We start from the raw sequence: 18,433 nt of genomic DNA, 5'->3' as shown, positions 1-18,433 counted from the left end.
TGTGTGTGTGTGTGTGTGTGTGTGTGTGTGTGTGTGTGTGTCATACATGTACTTAAATAAATGTTAACATAAAACATAAATGCATACATTCTCATTCATTACTTTGTAATGATAGCAATTGAATTGTAAAGTATTCTGTTTCTACTCAATACTAATTACTAACACCTACTAATAATTTAACTTCAGAGTTAATCTTGAAAGTAAAATAGACGACAATATTATCCTAAGTGTCTGAGTAACGTGCAAACTTTGTGGTAATCATGTTACTCGCGGCCACCAGGAGAAAAAATAACAGCAGGGGGCAGTGTTTAATTTTCTACAGTAACCAGTCATTATCCCCAAATCACTTCCGCCGTCGAAGAAGAAACAGGCGGAAGTCAACAAAGGACTAGTTTGTGTTTTTTTTTTGTTTTGCTACTACGCCGAGCTAAAAGGTAACCTTTTCTTCTCGTGGTAAACGTAACAGGATAAAATATGACATTTAATGCTTTTAGGGTGTTAGTAATGCTCGTTAAACCGTTGTGTCCGTGTGTTTTCCAGCAGAATGGCGGATGAGGACGAGGAGCCCGGCTTCGACGAGGAGCTGGAGGACGGCTCCAGCGGAGTGGACGTCGGCCACGGGAAGAGAAAGAGGCTCTTCTCCAAGGAGCTCCGGTGTATGATGTACGGATTTGGAGACGACCAGAACCCGTACACGGAGTCTGTGGACATTCTGGAGGACCTGGTGATCGAGTTTATCACGGAAATGACACACAAAGCCATGTCCATCGGACGCCAGGGTCGCGTACAGGTAGAGGACATCGTCTTCCTCATCCGTAAAGACCCCAGGAAGTTCGCCAGAGTCAAAGACCTCCTGACCATGAACGAGGAGCTCAAGAGAGCCCGCAAAGCTTTCGACGAAGCTAATTATGGCTCTTGACCACCTGTTTGATCTTCATCTTCAGATCATTTCTTTAATTACAGCCTAATTGTTTATTAGCTTACCTTTGTTCTTCAGGAATTTGTTTCAGACTGAGCTTGCTGTCCAATGTCTGTTTTTTGTGTCATGTTTTTATTATTGGTGGTAGGACAGTGCTTAACAAGTGTTGAACAATAAAGAAACTTACTTTTAATTTCTTGAACATTTTTGGGGTCATTTCTCATGTTGCCTGTTGCCCCTCTCCCATTTTTTTGATAGAAATAAAGCCCATTTGCTGAGATTTCAAACAGTTACGACAACGTCACCTAGTCATTAATGTAAGTTTAGCACCAGAATACCCAGAAAAAAACATTTCTTGGATATGGACAGTGACATTTTGTGACTCAACTCACACACATGTATCAGCAGAAGCTTTAAAAGGGCAGCATTATCATGCTGCACTCACTGCTGCATCATCAAACCATAGCTCCAAAATGTTATGTGACCCCTGAAAGTGCAGCCACAGTGTCTACCTCAACATCGTACAGTGTTACAATGATGTTTGGAGTGTAACCATTAGTTGACTATCGAAAACTACAACTACTTGGATAATCGATTAATGAGTTTAAGTTATTTTTAAAAAGGAAAAAGAGCAAAATTCAAATTTCCTTTCATCTTCTGTGATTAAACTGAATTATTTGGAGGTTTGGAGAGTTGATAGAACAAAACAAGACTTCATCTTTTGACTGTGGCAGTCTGATGAAATCTTTTCCTATTTGATATTTTATAGACAAAAAGATTCATTGATTCATTGCCTGAACCCTCACTAAAATGCATGTTGATGTCATGACTTAAAGTGGAACACCACATTTTGATTTGGTCCATGCTCTCAGTGTCATCTACAACAGCTTTCACAATGATTTGTCTTTGGAGCAACTCAAGATTAAATGTCCCATGACATCACAACTTTGAGTTTCATCACTCTAGTTTGGGGATTTTGGGATAGTTTTTAATATTACGAATATTTTTGGAATGTCTTCCATAGGAATGACGTGTAGGGATGTTTAAAAACTGTGCCCTTTAACTTAAGTCAATGACAAAAAAAAGGTTTGATTTAGTAAAATAATTTCCTTTGAACATATTTGTCATCTCCTTGTTTGACCCCTAAAATATCCACCAGTTAGCCTCCCTTTTGTGACAGCAGTTATCAACACTTTGAAAGTCCACAGTAGTACAAAAGGGACAAAAAGAAGAAAAAAACAGATTTTATTCATATTCCTCAAAACATTTTTTTTTTACAGACCATAAATATGACAACTACAAGTGAGCATGTGTTAATTCATTTATTCTGTTCAAGCAAATTACTTCTTTGTACAGTGAAGTGGTTGAATGAATTGGTCTAAGCAGCAGGTAACAGGCTGCCTTTCTATCTAGACTACATCTAGATCAGAGCTGTACCAGCAGGAGGGGGCTTGTTACTCAAAAAGGTGTGTGCAGTGAATTTCCCCATCGCAGCCTTGCCGTCCTGTCACGGGGTACAGCGTCAGCGCGGCATCCATGGGCTCTCTGATTTCACAAAGCAAGCTGAGGAGGAGTGTTGACCCCACCTCAGCCACCCCCACCGGGTGTCCTAGCTGTCTGTTGAGGATGGCTTTAAGGATGGAGAAGAGAGGCGGTGAACCAGGTGGACAGGAGGGGAGAGAAGGAGTGTGTGTGGGGAGGAGTTTGAATGGGTCGATAGGGGGGTAAGATGTGTTCAGAGTGAGGGTTCACAGGGAGGAGGAGGAGGAATGTCCATGAGTCTTTCTGGGTTTACTGCACATTCTCCATCATCTTGAGGAATTCTGGAAAAGAGGACAGAGATGGGACAATATTACTGAAATGGGAAGTTACAGTTAGCATCATCAGCACCAGTGATCTTAATTATCTCAACAAACTGCAAATGAACTGTATTTCAGCAGTATTTTCAGTGTTTTTCAACTTAATGGGAAAAGGTAGACTTAAGAATGTCTTTTCTTTTGAGGTTGTGTCATTTGAGATGAGTGGAGGCTGAAAAAAGATTTTTTTAATTTAGAAAAATATACAAAAATACAACCAAATAGCCTATGTTGAAGTTACTAAAAATTCACATATATAGTGAAATAACAATAATTATTATTATTGTTTATTATTATTATTATTATTATTATTGTTATGTCTATTTAACAAGTACTTTACAAAATGGAGTTAAAAATTGCTGTACATGGTTGAACAAGGATTTTAAAATTGCAGGGTTTATGCAAAAACGCAAATCATGCAAATGAATACAAAAGTAAATGAAATACAAAAAAAGGGAAATATAGATACCTATACTAATATAGGAATACACTGATAAAAAAAAAACAAAAATATTGAATATATAATTATTAATATTTTTGACTTAATTATAAATTACTGTAGTTTAGCTAGATTGCCAAAACACTCCTCAAGGGACTGTACCTTATGTATCAGAGTAGGGGGTGCCTGGGGTGTGACTTTATTTATTTATCTGAAGTGCCCCCCCCCCCATAACTATCGAACTGTCCCTAAATTCTTTGTTGCAATGATTTATAACTGAAACAGTAACGTTTTGACATTGACCTAACAAGTTCACCACCATCATCACCTTATCATCATCATCATCATCATTATCATCATCACCATCACCACCATAACCTTATCATGATCATCATCCTCATCACACACGTACCGTCAAAGTCCAGCATGCCGTCGGCGTTCTTGTCTCCATCCTTCATCAGCTCATCATCGATCTCATCCTCTGTGATGGGCTCGCCGGTGCTGCGGATGATGAGGGCGAACTCCTCTCTGTCGATGTAGCCGTCGCCGTTCCTGCACAAAACACACAAATGCACGGGATTATAAACAGAAACAACTACACAGAAAATAAAACCACTGGTCTCAGACAAGAAGTAGAGCCTGCTGGGTGAACCACAGTGACAGCGTGAACGTACTTGTCGAACACACGGAAGCACTCTGCCAACTCTTCCTCGCTCTTGCCGGCCTGGTCCTCCTTTAGCAGCCACCATCATGACCAAGAACTCCTCGAAGTCGATGGTACCGCTACCTGAGAGTAATAATGAAGACACATCACTTGAGGGTCAGTCCGAACAAAGGAACAATGTCATGCGCGCCCTTTGGGACAGGACAGTGCGCTCGTCTTTGCGCGTAATTTTAAGCATGAACGGCAGTAAACGGAAACATTGAAGTTAAGAGATCTATGCTCTATTTAATATAATAATCTGTATGACAATACACTTAAATTTAAAGCAAAACCAGGATGAAAAATGTATGTTTGGAGAACAAACTGACGCTGGTTGGGTATTTGGAATCTCTCTCGCTTTGTATTATTTGTGCGTAAAAGTACGCATTGCGTTCAATAGGCCAATGTTGTGTCGCTCTCAGAGACAAACTTCATTATCGGTCGCTCACCGTCCTCATCGACCTCCTCGATGATCTCATCCAACTCCTCTCTTGTCGGGTTCTGGCCCAGCATCCTCATCACGGTACCCAACTCCTTGGTGCTGATATCACCGCCACCGTCGGTGTCAAACATGTCGAAGGCGGCCTTGAACTCTGGAGGAATCACAGGTGACATGACTCGTGACTCAAAATTTGGCCTAATTTCTTTGCATTGCCTTTGTGTTTTGCTGTTAAGCGGCTATTCATTGCAGTGGGACATTTAACATTGAAATTACTACTTTACTTTAACTGTGCCGCGTTCAGACACGAGAAACAAATATATATATAAAAGTATTTTACAGAATTACAATTATTTTTCAGCACTTTTTAAAGGTAATTTAACGTTTTGTGTTTTTTTTTTAATATTTTTTTTTTTACAACAATAATTTGCTTGCAAATTTTACTCCTTTTTTTGGCTTATTTTTGTTGCTAATTTTTGGGTAATTTCTTCTTACATTATTCATTTAACCCCCCCCCCCCCCTTTTTAAAGCCAGTTTGCTTAGGTTTCAGAGGCTACATAAAATATAAGCCTCTGTATTACTCTGCAGTCTATTAACATGGGCCTCTATGTGAATAACTGAAGTAACACCGTCTGTCATCACTGTGGCACTGTGCTCATTATCCCTTTGCTTGTTAAAATTCCAGTAACACTGGTGGCTGAATCTACACAGGGGATCTAAAATTGCCTTTTCTACAGGATCGTAATCATTATGAAACAATAGCAGGTGGAACTCGTTAACTTATATCACCAGTGGTGATATATAACTGAGCACATTTACCGAAGTACTGTACATAAGTGCACTTACTATATTTCAGAGGGGAATATATTTTTACTTTTCACTTTACTAGCCTACATTTATCAGAATTTTTTAGTGACTGGTGACTTTACAAATTATAAATATATATATATATATATGTATATATATGTATATATATGTATATATATGTATATATATATATATATATATATACATATATATACATATATATACACACACATATATATATATATATATATATATATATATACAAATAAAACAAATAATTGTTATTATAACAATAACAACAATTATTTATTATTATTTTATTATTATTATCATCATCGTCATCATCATCATAAAAAACATAAGAAGAGTTAATAAAATGTTTTCTTATAAATTTAACTACCAAACTGTTTATACAAGTACAGCTAAAATGATTATTTGATTAATCAATTAGCCCATTGACAGGAAATTAAATCACATATTTAAAAAAAAAAATGAAGTGGTTTTCTAATGTAGTTAGAATAATTTATATATATATATATATATATATATATATATATATATATATATGTATATGTAGATGCCCCTGATTATACTTAATTACTTTTACTGAAGTAACATTTTCAGTGCATGCCTTTTACGTGTATTTTTTTTTCCAGTGTGTGAGTATTTTTACTCTAATAAAGGGTCTTAATACTTTCTGCACCTTTGCTTAACACACACTGACATATTTGATAATTAAAAACAACTAGGCCTCTTGGCATTTGAGTAGTAATCTGATGCAAGTTCATTTGCAAAGTAACGACATCACTAGAGTAACGCGTTACTGTATGTAGCCTGTACTCACCAGCCAGCATTTCCTCGCTCAGGTAGGAGCGGGCCTCTTGTTGCGCGTCAGTCTGGAAGAAAACAGGGGGCCACTCTGTCCTTCACCATATCAACTTCACTGATTATTCCAGTGAAAAACGGACATAATAGGCCCATATGTTCAGGCCATATTGTCACATGATGGAGACAATAGCAACTTCCATGTCATATAGGCTGTCTCTTAGACTCATTTATTACTAATAACATTATAGGTATTGAGTTAAAATACCATTACGCACAGACCGCGTGACACATCAATGACTATAATATTATTTTTATTGACGTTTCTTTATGATTCGTGTCGGTGCTGATTACATGCTGCCATAAGTCATGTGTGGCAGGATTTAATTGCTGCGTCTCAAACGGATTCTTGCGCCCGGTGCAAATGAGTCCGGCTATTTCAGGCTCAACACATTAGGCGGGCTGTATATGGCCTGCAGACACTTTATCCTCGGGAATTTGTCGCCTAAGCAGAATCCGCACCTTCCCAGCTGACACCCGCCCTGCTCCACATCTTAACTTTCTACCAGGATCACTCAAAAATTAACTTACAAAAATATGATTTTTTTTTTTGCAGTTAATAGCAATTCAATAAAATGAACTACAGAAAAGGAGTTTCCTCCAGTTTCATAGTATGTAGAAAAACAGTCCAATTTAGCCATCAGATACATTCTTAAAATGAACAGAGAGAAACATGCCAGACAAAACTCTTATCTTTACACTTTGATATGCCTTTATTGCTTAATCAATTAACTTCCAATTCACATGCTCTCCTCATTATGGGTTAATAACTAATGGCTGATTGAGCAACCAACTTGGAGTAGTTTGAAGGGTCATTTTTTACGCAGTTTCTTTGGTCTTACCATGTTTGTGGATTAGCTTTTCCCCCCCAAATATCCAAGGAAAAACCAGAAAAAAAGGGCCCAAAGGAGTGGTCAATCCGTGTGCACCCCAACAGAGAGACTAGACGTCAAGTGAAGATTCAGACACACTTTAAACTGGACGGCCAGGTCCCGCCCCCTGCCTCTCACAGGCCTCCAGATTTAGTATCCTGAACTTTTAGGGTTCTGGGGGCCACAGCAAGCCAATCACACTTTGGAGGGGAAAAGCTCTTGTTGCAGGGTGAAGAATGTGAAAGAGGTAAGATTTGGGGATTTATGTCAAGGTTTAAAGACCTACAAGAGAGAATGAAGATGCAAAATCAATAAGTCTTAGGGAAAATTAACCCTTTGAAACCTGAGCAAATTGTTTGATGTCTTGGGAAGAAGGCAATTGGCAATAAAGAAAGGAATGACCCAAAACTTAGCACTTAATTTGCACACAAAAAAGTACAAGAAAATTGCCTGAAAAATAGTTTTAAAATAAAGAAAATAAATAAATAAATAAAAATTTAAAAAAGGAAATGACCTAGAAAATGTGCTTACCAATTCTGCAACATTATTTTAAATATATATTTTTGATCATTATAAATATAGTTTTTACTGAGAAATGTTTCTTTTTTCCCCAAGAAATTTCCCCCTAACTTTTTTAAAAAAAAATTCTAAATATAATAATTTCTTCCAAATTGTGGAACATATCTTACCAGGTTATTTTTTTCTTTTTGTTCTAAATTTTTCCTTTTTAAAGAAATTGCACCAATTTGCTCAGGATTCAAAGGTTTAAATACTTGTGAAAGGGGTATGAAAGCAGCACTAGAAAAGTGATGTTGCTCCAGTTTTCAAAGGACTTAAAGATGCGTAAATTCAGAATATTGGCTGATGTTTTGTAAAAACTGAGACAAACAGATGTAACATGTGGGGAAGAACTGTGATACTCTGCAAGAGAATTCACACCAAAAATTAAAATACACTGAAAGAAAAATCCAATGAATGCATAAGGTCCCTCCCTGTATGCCCCCATAGCAGCTGTCAGTGAGAATCTCCTAAAATAACTTAACCAAATTTTAAAAGAAATAATGAAACTAGCTCTTGACAGGCTGCATGCACCGGCCTTGTCAATAGAAGACAGCGGAGGAGGGGGCACCTGGGATTTTAAAGTAGGTTATGGGTTTTGTGATGATGGCGTTTCAATCTGGGTGTGAAACTCAAAACTGGGGGGAAAAATGCCATGGAGCTGGACCCCCCCCCATCTCTCTTTCTCCACCCCTTAAGCCGCGAATAGCAGGCTAAGACAGGGCACAGGGAGCCACTCATCCTGGGGCCACAAACACAACCTGATGCTCCTTATATGGTTGGCGGTTCCTGAAGGGAGGGGCCCGAAAGTGGGAGGCAGGAGAGGAGGACAGGATGCTGAGGAGGGGAGCAGCCATGCAGAAAGGGGAGTTGCTTTTGGGAAGTGGCGGGGGCTTGCGGGGTATATACCCAAAGGGAGACGTGCGTGTACCAAACTGTTCTGTGACTGCGTCTAATGCTGGCCGGCTGCGTCACCTCTCGGGCTGCATGGGGATGAGCGATTTGGGGGGACACTAATTCTGCTGGGAGACCACCGAGTGAGGATTAGTTATGACAGACGTAGATGGAAAACTTAAAATTTCCTCAGATTTGACAGTTCTCTAGAGTTCAGTAAGACAGGGAGGTTGGTTTTTGACACCATTGATGCAAAATATTTCAAAACACAGGGTGGAGTCTAGTTTGAAGTTGGGACTGGAATAACAAGATAAGACAAAAATATGTGTTTGTGTGGTGAAGAGAGAGTTTTCTTGTCAGTGTGTGTGACCACTTTAACTGTGTATGTGAAACCAGAATGACAAAAATCAGGCGAGGAAAGACGTGTCAGGCGTGCACGGCAGAATAATTTGCAAAGATGAACAAGGAGAAAGTGGATTTATTTAGAAAGCACAGAACAGGGTGGAGAGGATATTAGGTTCTGAGGAAGAGGAGGAAGAGAGAGGGTGGGGGGGTTTAAGCTGTCGGTGTAGCATTTCTGGTGAAACAGCAGCTGTCAGGGGGACAGCTGGGTGGCAGGCACAAGGAGGCGGTCAGGGGAAAGGGCCATCGTCTTAAAAGGTTTGAGTGGATATTTATAGAATTCCTCCCAGAGCCCCTGGGTTTCATATGAGTAAGGGGGGAAGGGTGGGGTGGAGGTATTTCACTTGTATCCATTTAGACATCTCAGAAACGCATTCATAATTGCACAGGCTTTTACAGCATCTAGAGTTTGCACTGAGCAGATCTCCAGCAGATAAGCGTGCTTTGTATTCTCTCTGAGGAAGGGTCACCAAGGAATGTAGAGCGGGCCTCATTACTGGACGTTCTCCATCATCTTCAGAAACTCTGCAGAGAAAAAGAGAGGAACACTCAATCAGCCAACCCTAAACTGAAATACTGAACAGCGTGTGTGCTGTCTGTTTTAACCATTTGAAACTTGATAAAATTGGCTTGTTTTTTCCCCCCAAAAAGTACAAGAGGAAGGCAACAAGCATCTAAATAAGAAATGGCTATAAAATGAGGAAGTACTTAGTAAAATGTTTTTTAAAAAATGACCTGAAAATTGGCAAAAAAAAGAAGACAAGTAAAAACAAAACAAATTGCAAAATTTATAAGAATCCTGAATATTGTTCTCTGGACTTCTCCTTTTTTAAAATAAATAAATAAAATCTAATGTTGCTGCAGCCAGTTTTCTAGTCAATTTCTTGTCACCTTTACTTAAAAAAATGTAAACAATTTTCTGGAAATTTATTGCCAAGTTGATCACTGCCTTTCTCCCATGTGATCAAAAGAAATCAAACCAATATTTTCAGGTCCCAGAGCTTTAAGTGCTTGTGAAAGGTGTCAACAAAACTAATGTTGATCCAGGTTCTTTATGGTTAACTTCAAAAAGTTGGTGTCCAGGCTGCCTTAAAATTTAAAGTTGACAGAATTTGAGAAGACAAGTTGAGGAAATTTTGTTATCATTCAACTTGTCTCCTCAAATTCAGTCAACATAAACATTTAAGGCAGCCCAGACATAAACGTTTTAATATTAAAACAAAATGATTATTTTTACAGTGAGGAAGTCTAATCATGTGATGCAATGCATAAATGCTGTATATTATGAGCAGTTCTCCTCATTTCATGTCTGGGTGTCTCAGCTGCAATCATTACAGAATGAGGATGAATATTTCTACTCTGTTCATATTTAGGACTCAAGTATCATTTTCATCTGCATGTTGAATTGCCTCACAGAAGCTGTCTGTGTACAGACTTGCAACTGCTAAACTGTTGTCCTCTTCAAATCCATGTTTTGTGAGGAGACTGTTTTTTTTTTTTTGAATTCAACCCTTTAAAACCTAAGCCAACTGGCTTTATTTCTTAAAAACATGGGGAACTTAAGCAGAAATGACAAAAAAATATGCAAAAAAGTAAAAAGTACAAAAAAATAATAATAATAAAAAAGTAAACAAATGAATACATTGGAAAAAACGTCCACTAACAACAAGGAAACAACCTGAAAAAGTACCTAAAAATAATAACATTAATATAATTTTTTTTTGTTAGCTTAAAAACATATTTTCCAAATTTCCTATTTCTTGCACTTTGTGGAACAGTTCTTTTCAGTTTCTATAACAGTTTCAGTTCGAGTTGCTCACTGCCTTTTCTACCATGCTTTCAAAAGAAAGCAATTCAGTTTGCTTAAATTCCGAGGTTTTAAATACTCCTGAGGGTGTCAGAAGACAGCACAAGAAAAGTGATGTTTCAAAGGTTTCAAAGGGTTAATGACAGGGAAAGTTAACATAATCATTCTGCTTGTCACAGCACAGAGAGCTGAGAGCTCATACAAGTGCTGGGCCTCCACTGCCCCCCCATGGCAGAAATAACTGTAGGCAGACATTCCTGTATTAAAAAGTCTGCAGAACGCTTATATTTTAAACTAGACAGTGGAACCATGAGAAATTAGACAACCTTAAGTATTCATCAGCACCGACCATGTTGGCATAATTTGGCCAAAAGAGGGTTAAGTAATGCTCTACATTTAAGCTTAATTTTGGTGAGGGGACAACTGCCATGGTCATTTTCAGAGGAGTCAATTGAACTCAGCATATCTGAATGAAAACGGGTTCTACGGGTACCCACGAGTCTCTTATAAACTCACTGTTTGACTTAAGGATTACTGGTGCTGGACTGTTTCTATGCATTTTACTTTTCGTTTTTTGTACAGAAAAAGCCAGACTAGCTGTCTTTATGCTAAGCTAAGGTAAGCGACAGCTGCCTCCAGGTTCCTATTGAATGGACAGAACTATATTCATCCTTTTTCTGGAATCAAGCTAAAGCACTGAAAATGTTGTGATGTGAAGTCCAGTCTGTTTTTCTCTCCTGCTGATAAGATAGCTGACATTGAGGAAAAGACTGTACAGTCCATCAGAGTAAAGAGCCTCCTCTCACTCTTTGTCGATTATTCTTACCATCAAAATCAATCTTATTATCTTTGTTTGTGTCTGCTTCACCGAACATCTCATCGATATCTTCCTCTGCCACCGTCTCTCCAGTGAGATGGAGGATATCTCCGAACTCCTCCCGGTCGATGAAACCATCTGCGTTCCTGAGGATGAAAAGCAACATTAAATTCAGACAGCGAATCTCTTAGCTCCCTGCTCTCTTATATCCATGTCCATGAAAAGGTCTGCATTATTTTAAACTTTAGGCCAATTTTCGTCGTTTCCTTGTTATTGTTAGTGGACATTTTTTCCAATGTATTCATTTGTTTACTTTTTTCCTTGTTTTCCCTGATTTTAAGCTAATTTTTTGTACTTTTTACATTTTTGCATAATTTTTTGTCATTTCTGCTTAAGTTCCCAATGTTTTTAAGAAATTAAGCCAGTTTGCTTAGGTTTCATAGGGTTGAATTCAAAAACAAAATGGTTTCCTCACAAATCATGGATTTGAAGTGGACAACAGTTTAGCAGTCGCAAGTCTGTACACACACACACACACACACACACACACATATAATATCAAGCAGTCACAATCACCTGAGGTATGAGTGTGCTTGTGTCTTGTGCCTTTATATTGCTCACTTTGCTTTGTGATGATGATTGAAAATGCCTGATGAAGATCTCTGTTAGATCGAAACGTCACATAAATAAAGTTTACTGAGAGCTTTTAATCCACTGTGCGAATCTTTTGTTTGATTCTTACCAGTCATTTTTTTTAACCTTTGATCTGCCCGTCCTAATTATCTCAGGCCAATCAAAGTGATTGTTACATGTAAAACACACGTGTCATGACAGTGCAATACATGTTTGGAGATTGTATGCAAATATTTAAATAATATTATATGTATTTGAAAAAAACTGGGTCAATGAATTTTTCTTTTGCTTGTTAATTATAACAAAATGTAGCTCATTCTCATTTGGATGTATGGTGAGTTATCCAATTAACTGATGTTTTACATATCATTAATAAATAAAGTTGCTTGGTGATGTCCTTTTTCAGTGTTTGATAATTCTGTGGGACATAAAAATTATAAATATTATATAATAAAGGCTTTTTAATTTTGCCATACAACATAACATTTTTTGAATGCAGTAACATGGGGTGTTGACTTTCGGTTGGGTGTCATACTTGTCAAAAATACGGAAGCACTCTGAAAGCTCCTCTTCACTCTTTCCAGCCTGGTCCTCCTTTAGCTGCTGCACCATCATGACCAAGAACTCCTCGAAGTCAATGGTACCGCTGCCTGAGGAGGCGGGAGAGGGCAAAAATGAAGCCAAAGGTGAAGTGATGGAAAGGAAGCTTCTCAGACAATCTCCAGTTCTCATCTAAACTCATGTCTTTAGTTTGATTGTTTAAATAATCTTTTGCATCATCAGTTTAAGAAGCAGTTTGAGATGAGGTGCAGCTTAACTTCTTACCACTACCCTGTCTTGTCTATTTCTCTTGTGATTTCCTATATATTTAGGGTGCCTGCAATGCAAAGTGCAGGCACACTATATATTACCATGAAATATTACGGCCTATGATAACCTTGCCACACAGATTTTACACACATAAATGTCATTTTACAAATCACAAGGAATCCAACTTGGCCTGCATAAGGTCTCCTGTATCTTCATGAGGAGCTTTTTGAAGTCTGAAAATAACTCTGATGATATCATGATGTAAAGTTGCACTTACAGTCCTGACCAAATGTTTTCTGTTCTTATGATGTTATGTAACAGCCAGAAAAACATTTTTGCAGAACATCATGATGTCACAGATGACCTATGACCTATTGGATATAAAATGTCAGAACTGTGTCATTATATCCTATTAGATCTTGAATTATGGCCAACAACATATCATCATAACCTTTCACCTTCAACCTTCAACCACCAGATTTTAGTTCAGTCCATTCTTAAGTTGAAGTGGGCATTTGCGCAAAATTTAAAAATATTCCCTCAAAGCCATCTTTAGATATTGCATTCAGCATCAGCTCATCACTGAGCCTAAGTGCATGCTTGTGCCTCATTGGGTTCTTGAGGTGTTCATGGTGTTCTAGAGATATCGTGTTCACCAGAATGTAACACACGAGGTCACAGTTACCTTGACCTTTGACCTATGACCACCAACATCTAGTCAGTTCATCTTTGAGTCCAAGTGGGTGTTTGTGCTCAATTCGAAGAAATTCAAATCTAGCACAAACACACACTTGGACTCAAAAGTCAACAGTGACCTTTATACCGTGTTCACGAGCATGGGTGAATATACATACATAGGGACAACATAAGAACATAGCACCTCCTCTGTTACTGCTGGTGGCATAAAAAGCACACAACCCTTTAAGGGTACACAAAAAATTAAAAACTTCAAGGCTGATCCCTACAATCATGCGCAAATGTCTATAGATGTAAGATCTATTGTCCTTTTAAATATATTGATCACACAAGGATCTCACCATCTTCATCGACCTCCTCAATGATGGCATCCAACTCCTCCCTTGATGGGTTCTGGCCCAACATCCTCATCACGGTGCCCAACTCCTTGGTGCTGATATCACCGCCACCGTCGGTGTCAAACATGTCAAAGGCAGCCTTAAACTCTGGAGGAGAGAAGCACGTACTTTATGTTCATGCTTTACTAACCTTGCAAAAAAGGTAAATGTTATCTTTTCTGTCTTGTTTTTTAAGGACATAGCTCTTTTAATGTTTCATCAGTTAACGTGTATTAGCAAAAGTATGCTTCTGTAGAATGGGTAATGTACAGTATTATGCATGTATCTTTGTATACCTCATTTTGTCATGCTAATACACATATGCTGTATGTATTTTTCTCAAAGATTGCTAAATAAACAATATAAACATTTTTTTAAAAGTTTTAAAAGGGTCAGAGGGAACAAAAAACAGCAGGTGTGATTTCCAAGAGCACTTACCATAAAACTGTATCCAGCTGTTAGCTTAATGTAAATCACTTATCAAAGCAATTCAAAGATCTACAGTTAGCAGAGACTTCAAATGGAAATCAGAAATAGAACCTCATTAAGCACAATATACTTTGAGAAGTACTGACCTGCAATCATCTCCTCAGTCAGGAAGGAGCGGGCATCGCTTTGGGCGTCAGTGGGCTTAAGAGAGGCAAATGACAAAAGGTGGGAAGGGCAGTGGTGGAAGAAGAGAGGAAAACATTTAATTTCCTTTCGGCCATATTCACCTGCAGCTGAATGACAACGTGTCATGTCATTACCACCAGCAGCAGTGATAATGTTGAGTCAAAGAGCATAAACATGCCTATTTGCCCTCTAAAAACCTTTTAGTGTTTCTGGTAACTTGATCTATAAGAATGCCATAATAAGAAAAACAAGCAAATGGAAAAAAACAAGAAAAAACACAAAGCTTTGATGCCTCCTATAGCTCACCTAATGCGACTCTTTGTAACTGGGCCACACTGTCTTTGAGAATTGGTTGATACTGATCCAGTTTGGAGAAGCAAAAAGGAGTATGGACACCGTGCAATGTGCTGCTGTAGACACCATGTTAGTTTGGATCAAAAGTGACCAGAAACGCAAACTTAAAGACAGCAGCAATGGTAGACCTGCAACTCCTGTGTTCTTTGAGGTAAAATGACTGTTTCTGTCTAAAGAATCTGGTGGTGCTGAAGAGAGCGATATATCAGCATCAGTTGCTTGTCGAAATGGTCTGTCTGATGGCAAGGTACAGAGGTAGAAATAATGTAAATGTAGTATAAATTTAAACAAATGTATACTTTTTTAGGTTGTCTCGGGTGGCTAAAACACATTTTGATGACCCCCCTCTCCATCCACCGCAGTTGCCTTATTTGCTCAGCGGGTTTATTGAGGGCATGCCGACCGCCATAAACTCTATGTAAAACACTGACTATAGCTCTATAAATGGGTTAAAATACAAGAACAATATAAATAAATAATAGCTGAAATCAATGTATCGTTACACAGCTGTTTGTATGGTCTCTTATGAAAATGACATCAGCTCGTATGTTATCTAACAAATTAGTGCCCCATGAAAGACATGATGTGCTTACATACTTAAATTAAAATTATGAAGGTTAGGATTAGGCATATAAAGTTATGGTTAGGTTCAGGCAATTGAAATTACATAGGTTAATTTTAGGCAATTAGAGTTGCTAAATTTCGGTTTAGCAAATTAAAGTTAAGTAAGGTATAGACAATTAAAGTTATGTATGTTTGGTTTCGGCAATTAAAGTGATGTAGATTAAGTTTAGGCAGTTAAAGATACGTTTGTTAGGTTTAGGCAATTGGTCATTTGCCCAATTGGGCAACATTGGTCATGTGATCGCAGACTTCCCTATTACATGGATTATATACTAATCATGGTGCATTGCCTTTTGCAGGTGTTCGTGCAAACAGCACATGAGAACAGCGTGGTTGAAACAAAGTATAAATGCAGTGTTATATCCTGTTGAACCTCAATGTGTTTTCACCTGGTTAAATAAAGGTTAAATAACAACCTCCAAGCTTGAATCTTCCAAGCTAACTCTTTCCACATTCGTCACACATTGCCTCACAATGTTACGTATGCTGGGGGTTGAGGGAAGGGCATCAGCGCTGTACCCTACGTCACTGCTTTTTGCCAACAGCTGAGTGGGTGTTTCCATTTAAAAAACACGCCAAAGAACACAGATGGAGTCAGACTTTAAGTTGCATTACATGGTTGGTATCACTGTTGTATCCATGTATTGTGATAGATTATTTTTAAGGAGGTTCTGCTTATTACGTGTTGATTTTCACACTGATTAAACAAATGGAAATCAATGCTTGGGACACAAACATATTCATATGATCCTTGACTGGTACACTCTGGTCACTCGATCACCCCTTGTAGTTAAGCCCTGTTCCTCCATCGAGCCAGACAAATCCAAAAGGAGAAACCTAAAGCCAGAGACACCACTATCATTGACAAAGTGACAGCCAAGGACTGGAAATAGCCTTATGTCAGGTAAGAAGTCATGTTTAATCCTCTGCCAGCTGTCTGCACTTGTTGAATGATGGTTTTTAAAGGGGAACGCCACTGAATATAAAATGTGCTATTACTACATTTAGGACTTTTGTTCTATGAAAAAGATTTGGGAGGTTACATACTGAAATTGGTTTTAATTTCAAATCACATCTTTTCATTTCAATTTAGGTCATACTGTATATCCAATAAGAATGTTTCTTGACTGTGCTAGTACATTCAAGCTTCCTTTCGAAACAGCAAGAACCACTATTAGTGCTTGTGTCAAGCATTGCTTAAATAAATCTAAGAGGAACGTTGTTGAGAATTGTTGACTAGAGGTGATTAAAACATAGCAAATAACAAAATAATGCTCAAATTTAGTGGTACACTGAGTGGTTCTTGAGGAAAAACAATTATTTTCTGTCTTCTAATAATTGCTTGACCGCACCGTCATTTTCATTAACCCAATCATTAGTTCCCTTTAAAGCTATTTTAAGGTGAGAATTTGGAGAGGAATCAAGAGGGATTTTCTCAAGGTGAATGTCCCAAATCAGGACACTCAGAAAAGGCAGCAAGTCTTCTCACTTTACCCAGCTGTTCACTTTCTATTTTTAGTAACACCAATCTAAACATCAAGCAAAATTAGTCTGTAAGTAAAAGTAAAGAGGAGTTGCAGAGGTTGGACACATAAACTAAAGTTTGCATCAGCAAGTAACCTGTCAGCAAGCATCATAGAAATATAAACAGTCAAATTATGTGCCCCAAATTAAGAAAAGAAAAATCAGGAATTCCAAGAGATAAAGCACAACTTGTGAAGACATCCATCCGATAACCCAACTGTGCTGTAGATGAGGACCTGCTGTGTGACTTTGGGTGAGCAGGAGATGATTGTCTTTGCATCAGGCAATAAACTCCATTGTCTGCCATCCAGCTCTTATCCTCATCAGTTGAAAACAAACCCAAAAAAAAAAAAATCCTCAAAGACTGTAACTACAAAAAACAACTAAATTTCCTTTTCATTCTTGTTTCCCTTTTATCATCTTCTCAGTTTCTTACCATGGTGGCAGGCTGTGCTGAACAACAGACACCAGTAAAAACGACGGACGTCTGGGACAGAAAGTCTCGCTACTACACAGTTTCAGGTGGCGTCACTCCCCTACATAAGTACCCTCTCATCCCAGTGAACTTTTACTGAAAATGATCAGGATTGGGCAAGAGCTCCCCTCCTCAGACAAGAGACAGCCAATCAAATCCAACTTTAGTTCGTGCCCTCTTACAATGACTTGATGGACATCCCCTTGTGTGGCACACTCTCCAATCCCCCATATTTAGATAACAGACAAGCTCAGTGACATTTATTAAAAAAAGAAAAAAAGAAAAAAAAAGAAAACATAGCTTAGGCATTGGGCAGCTGGAGGTTATTTTGGCAGCGGATCAAATGAGCATCTCAATGCAGACGGACACTTGATTTCACATACTTCACAAGAACAGGGGTATATGCTCTCTCTCTCTCTCTCTCTCTCTCTCTCTCTCTCTCTCACACACACACACACACACACACACACAGATTAACACCTCCGGGCATGCACAGATTCTCAACCCCTTTCACAGTGTCCGTTAGCCCATCTATCCGCCTGTCTCCCTGTCCTCACTGCCACAAACTTGTCCTTGCACTTGTGACATCTGTAACTTAAGAGGTGTGCAAGTGAGCTTGTGATCTCACACAGCTGTACCCCATCTTTAACTGTTTTACCCACTGGTTTCTCACCCCATCAACAAATAAACAAACAAAACCCTCTCATAAAGCCACAAAGAGGCAACCCATAATTAGTACGTCAATCAATGGCAAGACTTAATCAAGAGCTAAAGTGAAAGTGGACCTTTCTGGTTCTATTCTATAAGTTAGAAAACCTTATTTTAACTCCCATTGGTGTGTAATAAGGCAAATAAGTAAAGTCCAGTCTTGGAACATAACCTTGCTCAACTGTAATTTGTATGGCTCACTTACTTCTAGATAAGAA

The 18,433-nt window shown here is 38.3% G+C and overlaps 3 protein-coding genes across 4 annotated transcripts; 1 reads left to right on the top strand and 2 right to left on the bottom strand.

The window, feature by feature from the left end:
* The first annotated feature begins 407 nt into the window (after positions 1-407).
* Positions 408-1,112, top strand: LOC121947333 (transcription initiation factor TFIID subunit 13). 2 transcript variants are annotated; one of them, XM_042492338.1, is made up of 2 exons: positions 408-434; positions 544-1,112. In XM_042492338.1, the coding sequence occupies exon 2, from the start codon at positions 545-547 to the stop codon at positions 917-919; it is 375 nt and encodes a 124-aa protein (XP_042348272.1). In that variant the 5' UTR covers positions 408-434; position 544; the 3' UTR covers positions 920-1,112. The 2 variants fall into 2 exon arrangements, with proteins under 2 accessions (XP_042348272.1, XP_042348271.1); XM_042492337.1 differs by having other exon boundaries at positions 541-1,112.
* A 1,114-nt stretch (positions 1,113-2,226) lies between these two features.
* tnnc2.2 (troponin C2, fast skeletal type, tandem duplicate 2) lies at positions 2,227-7,057 on the bottom strand. Its single transcript, XM_042491997.1, is given in 7 exon segments — positions 2,227-2,742; positions 3,627-3,766; positions 3,889-3,957; positions 3,959-4,001; positions 4,367-4,510; positions 6,009-6,060; positions 6,892-7,057. Coding segments are annotated over 7 exon segments (483 nt in total). The 5' UTR covers positions 6,895-7,057; the 3' UTR covers positions 2,227-2,710.
* A 1,776-nt stretch (positions 7,058-8,833) lies between these two features.
* Positions 8,834-17,597, bottom strand: LOC121947096 (troponin C, skeletal muscle). The gene is made up of 6 exons (XM_042491998.1): positions 17,469-17,597; positions 14,491-14,545; positions 13,880-14,023; positions 12,568-12,682; positions 11,409-11,545; positions 8,834-9,300 (listed from the first exon to the last, which is right to left on the bottom strand). Exons 1-6 carry the CDS (start codon positions 17,469-17,471, stop codon positions 9,269-9,271), a joined length of 486 nt encoding a protein of 161 aa, XP_042347932.1. The 5' UTR covers positions 17,472-17,597; the 3' UTR covers positions 8,834-9,268.
* Positions 17,598-18,433: the final 836 nt, after the last annotated feature.

Source organism: Plectropomus leopardus, chromosome 8, assembly GCF_008729295.1.
Source record: "Plectropomus leopardus isolate mb chromosome 8, YSFRI_Pleo_2.0, whole genome shotgun sequence".
Taxonomy (NCBI): Eukaryota; Metazoa; Chordata; class Actinopteri; order Perciformes; family Serranidae; genus Plectropomus; species Plectropomus leopardus.
The sequence above is the reverse complement of the archived record's forward strand: the minus strand, read 5'-3'. Positions and strand labels throughout refer to the sequence as shown.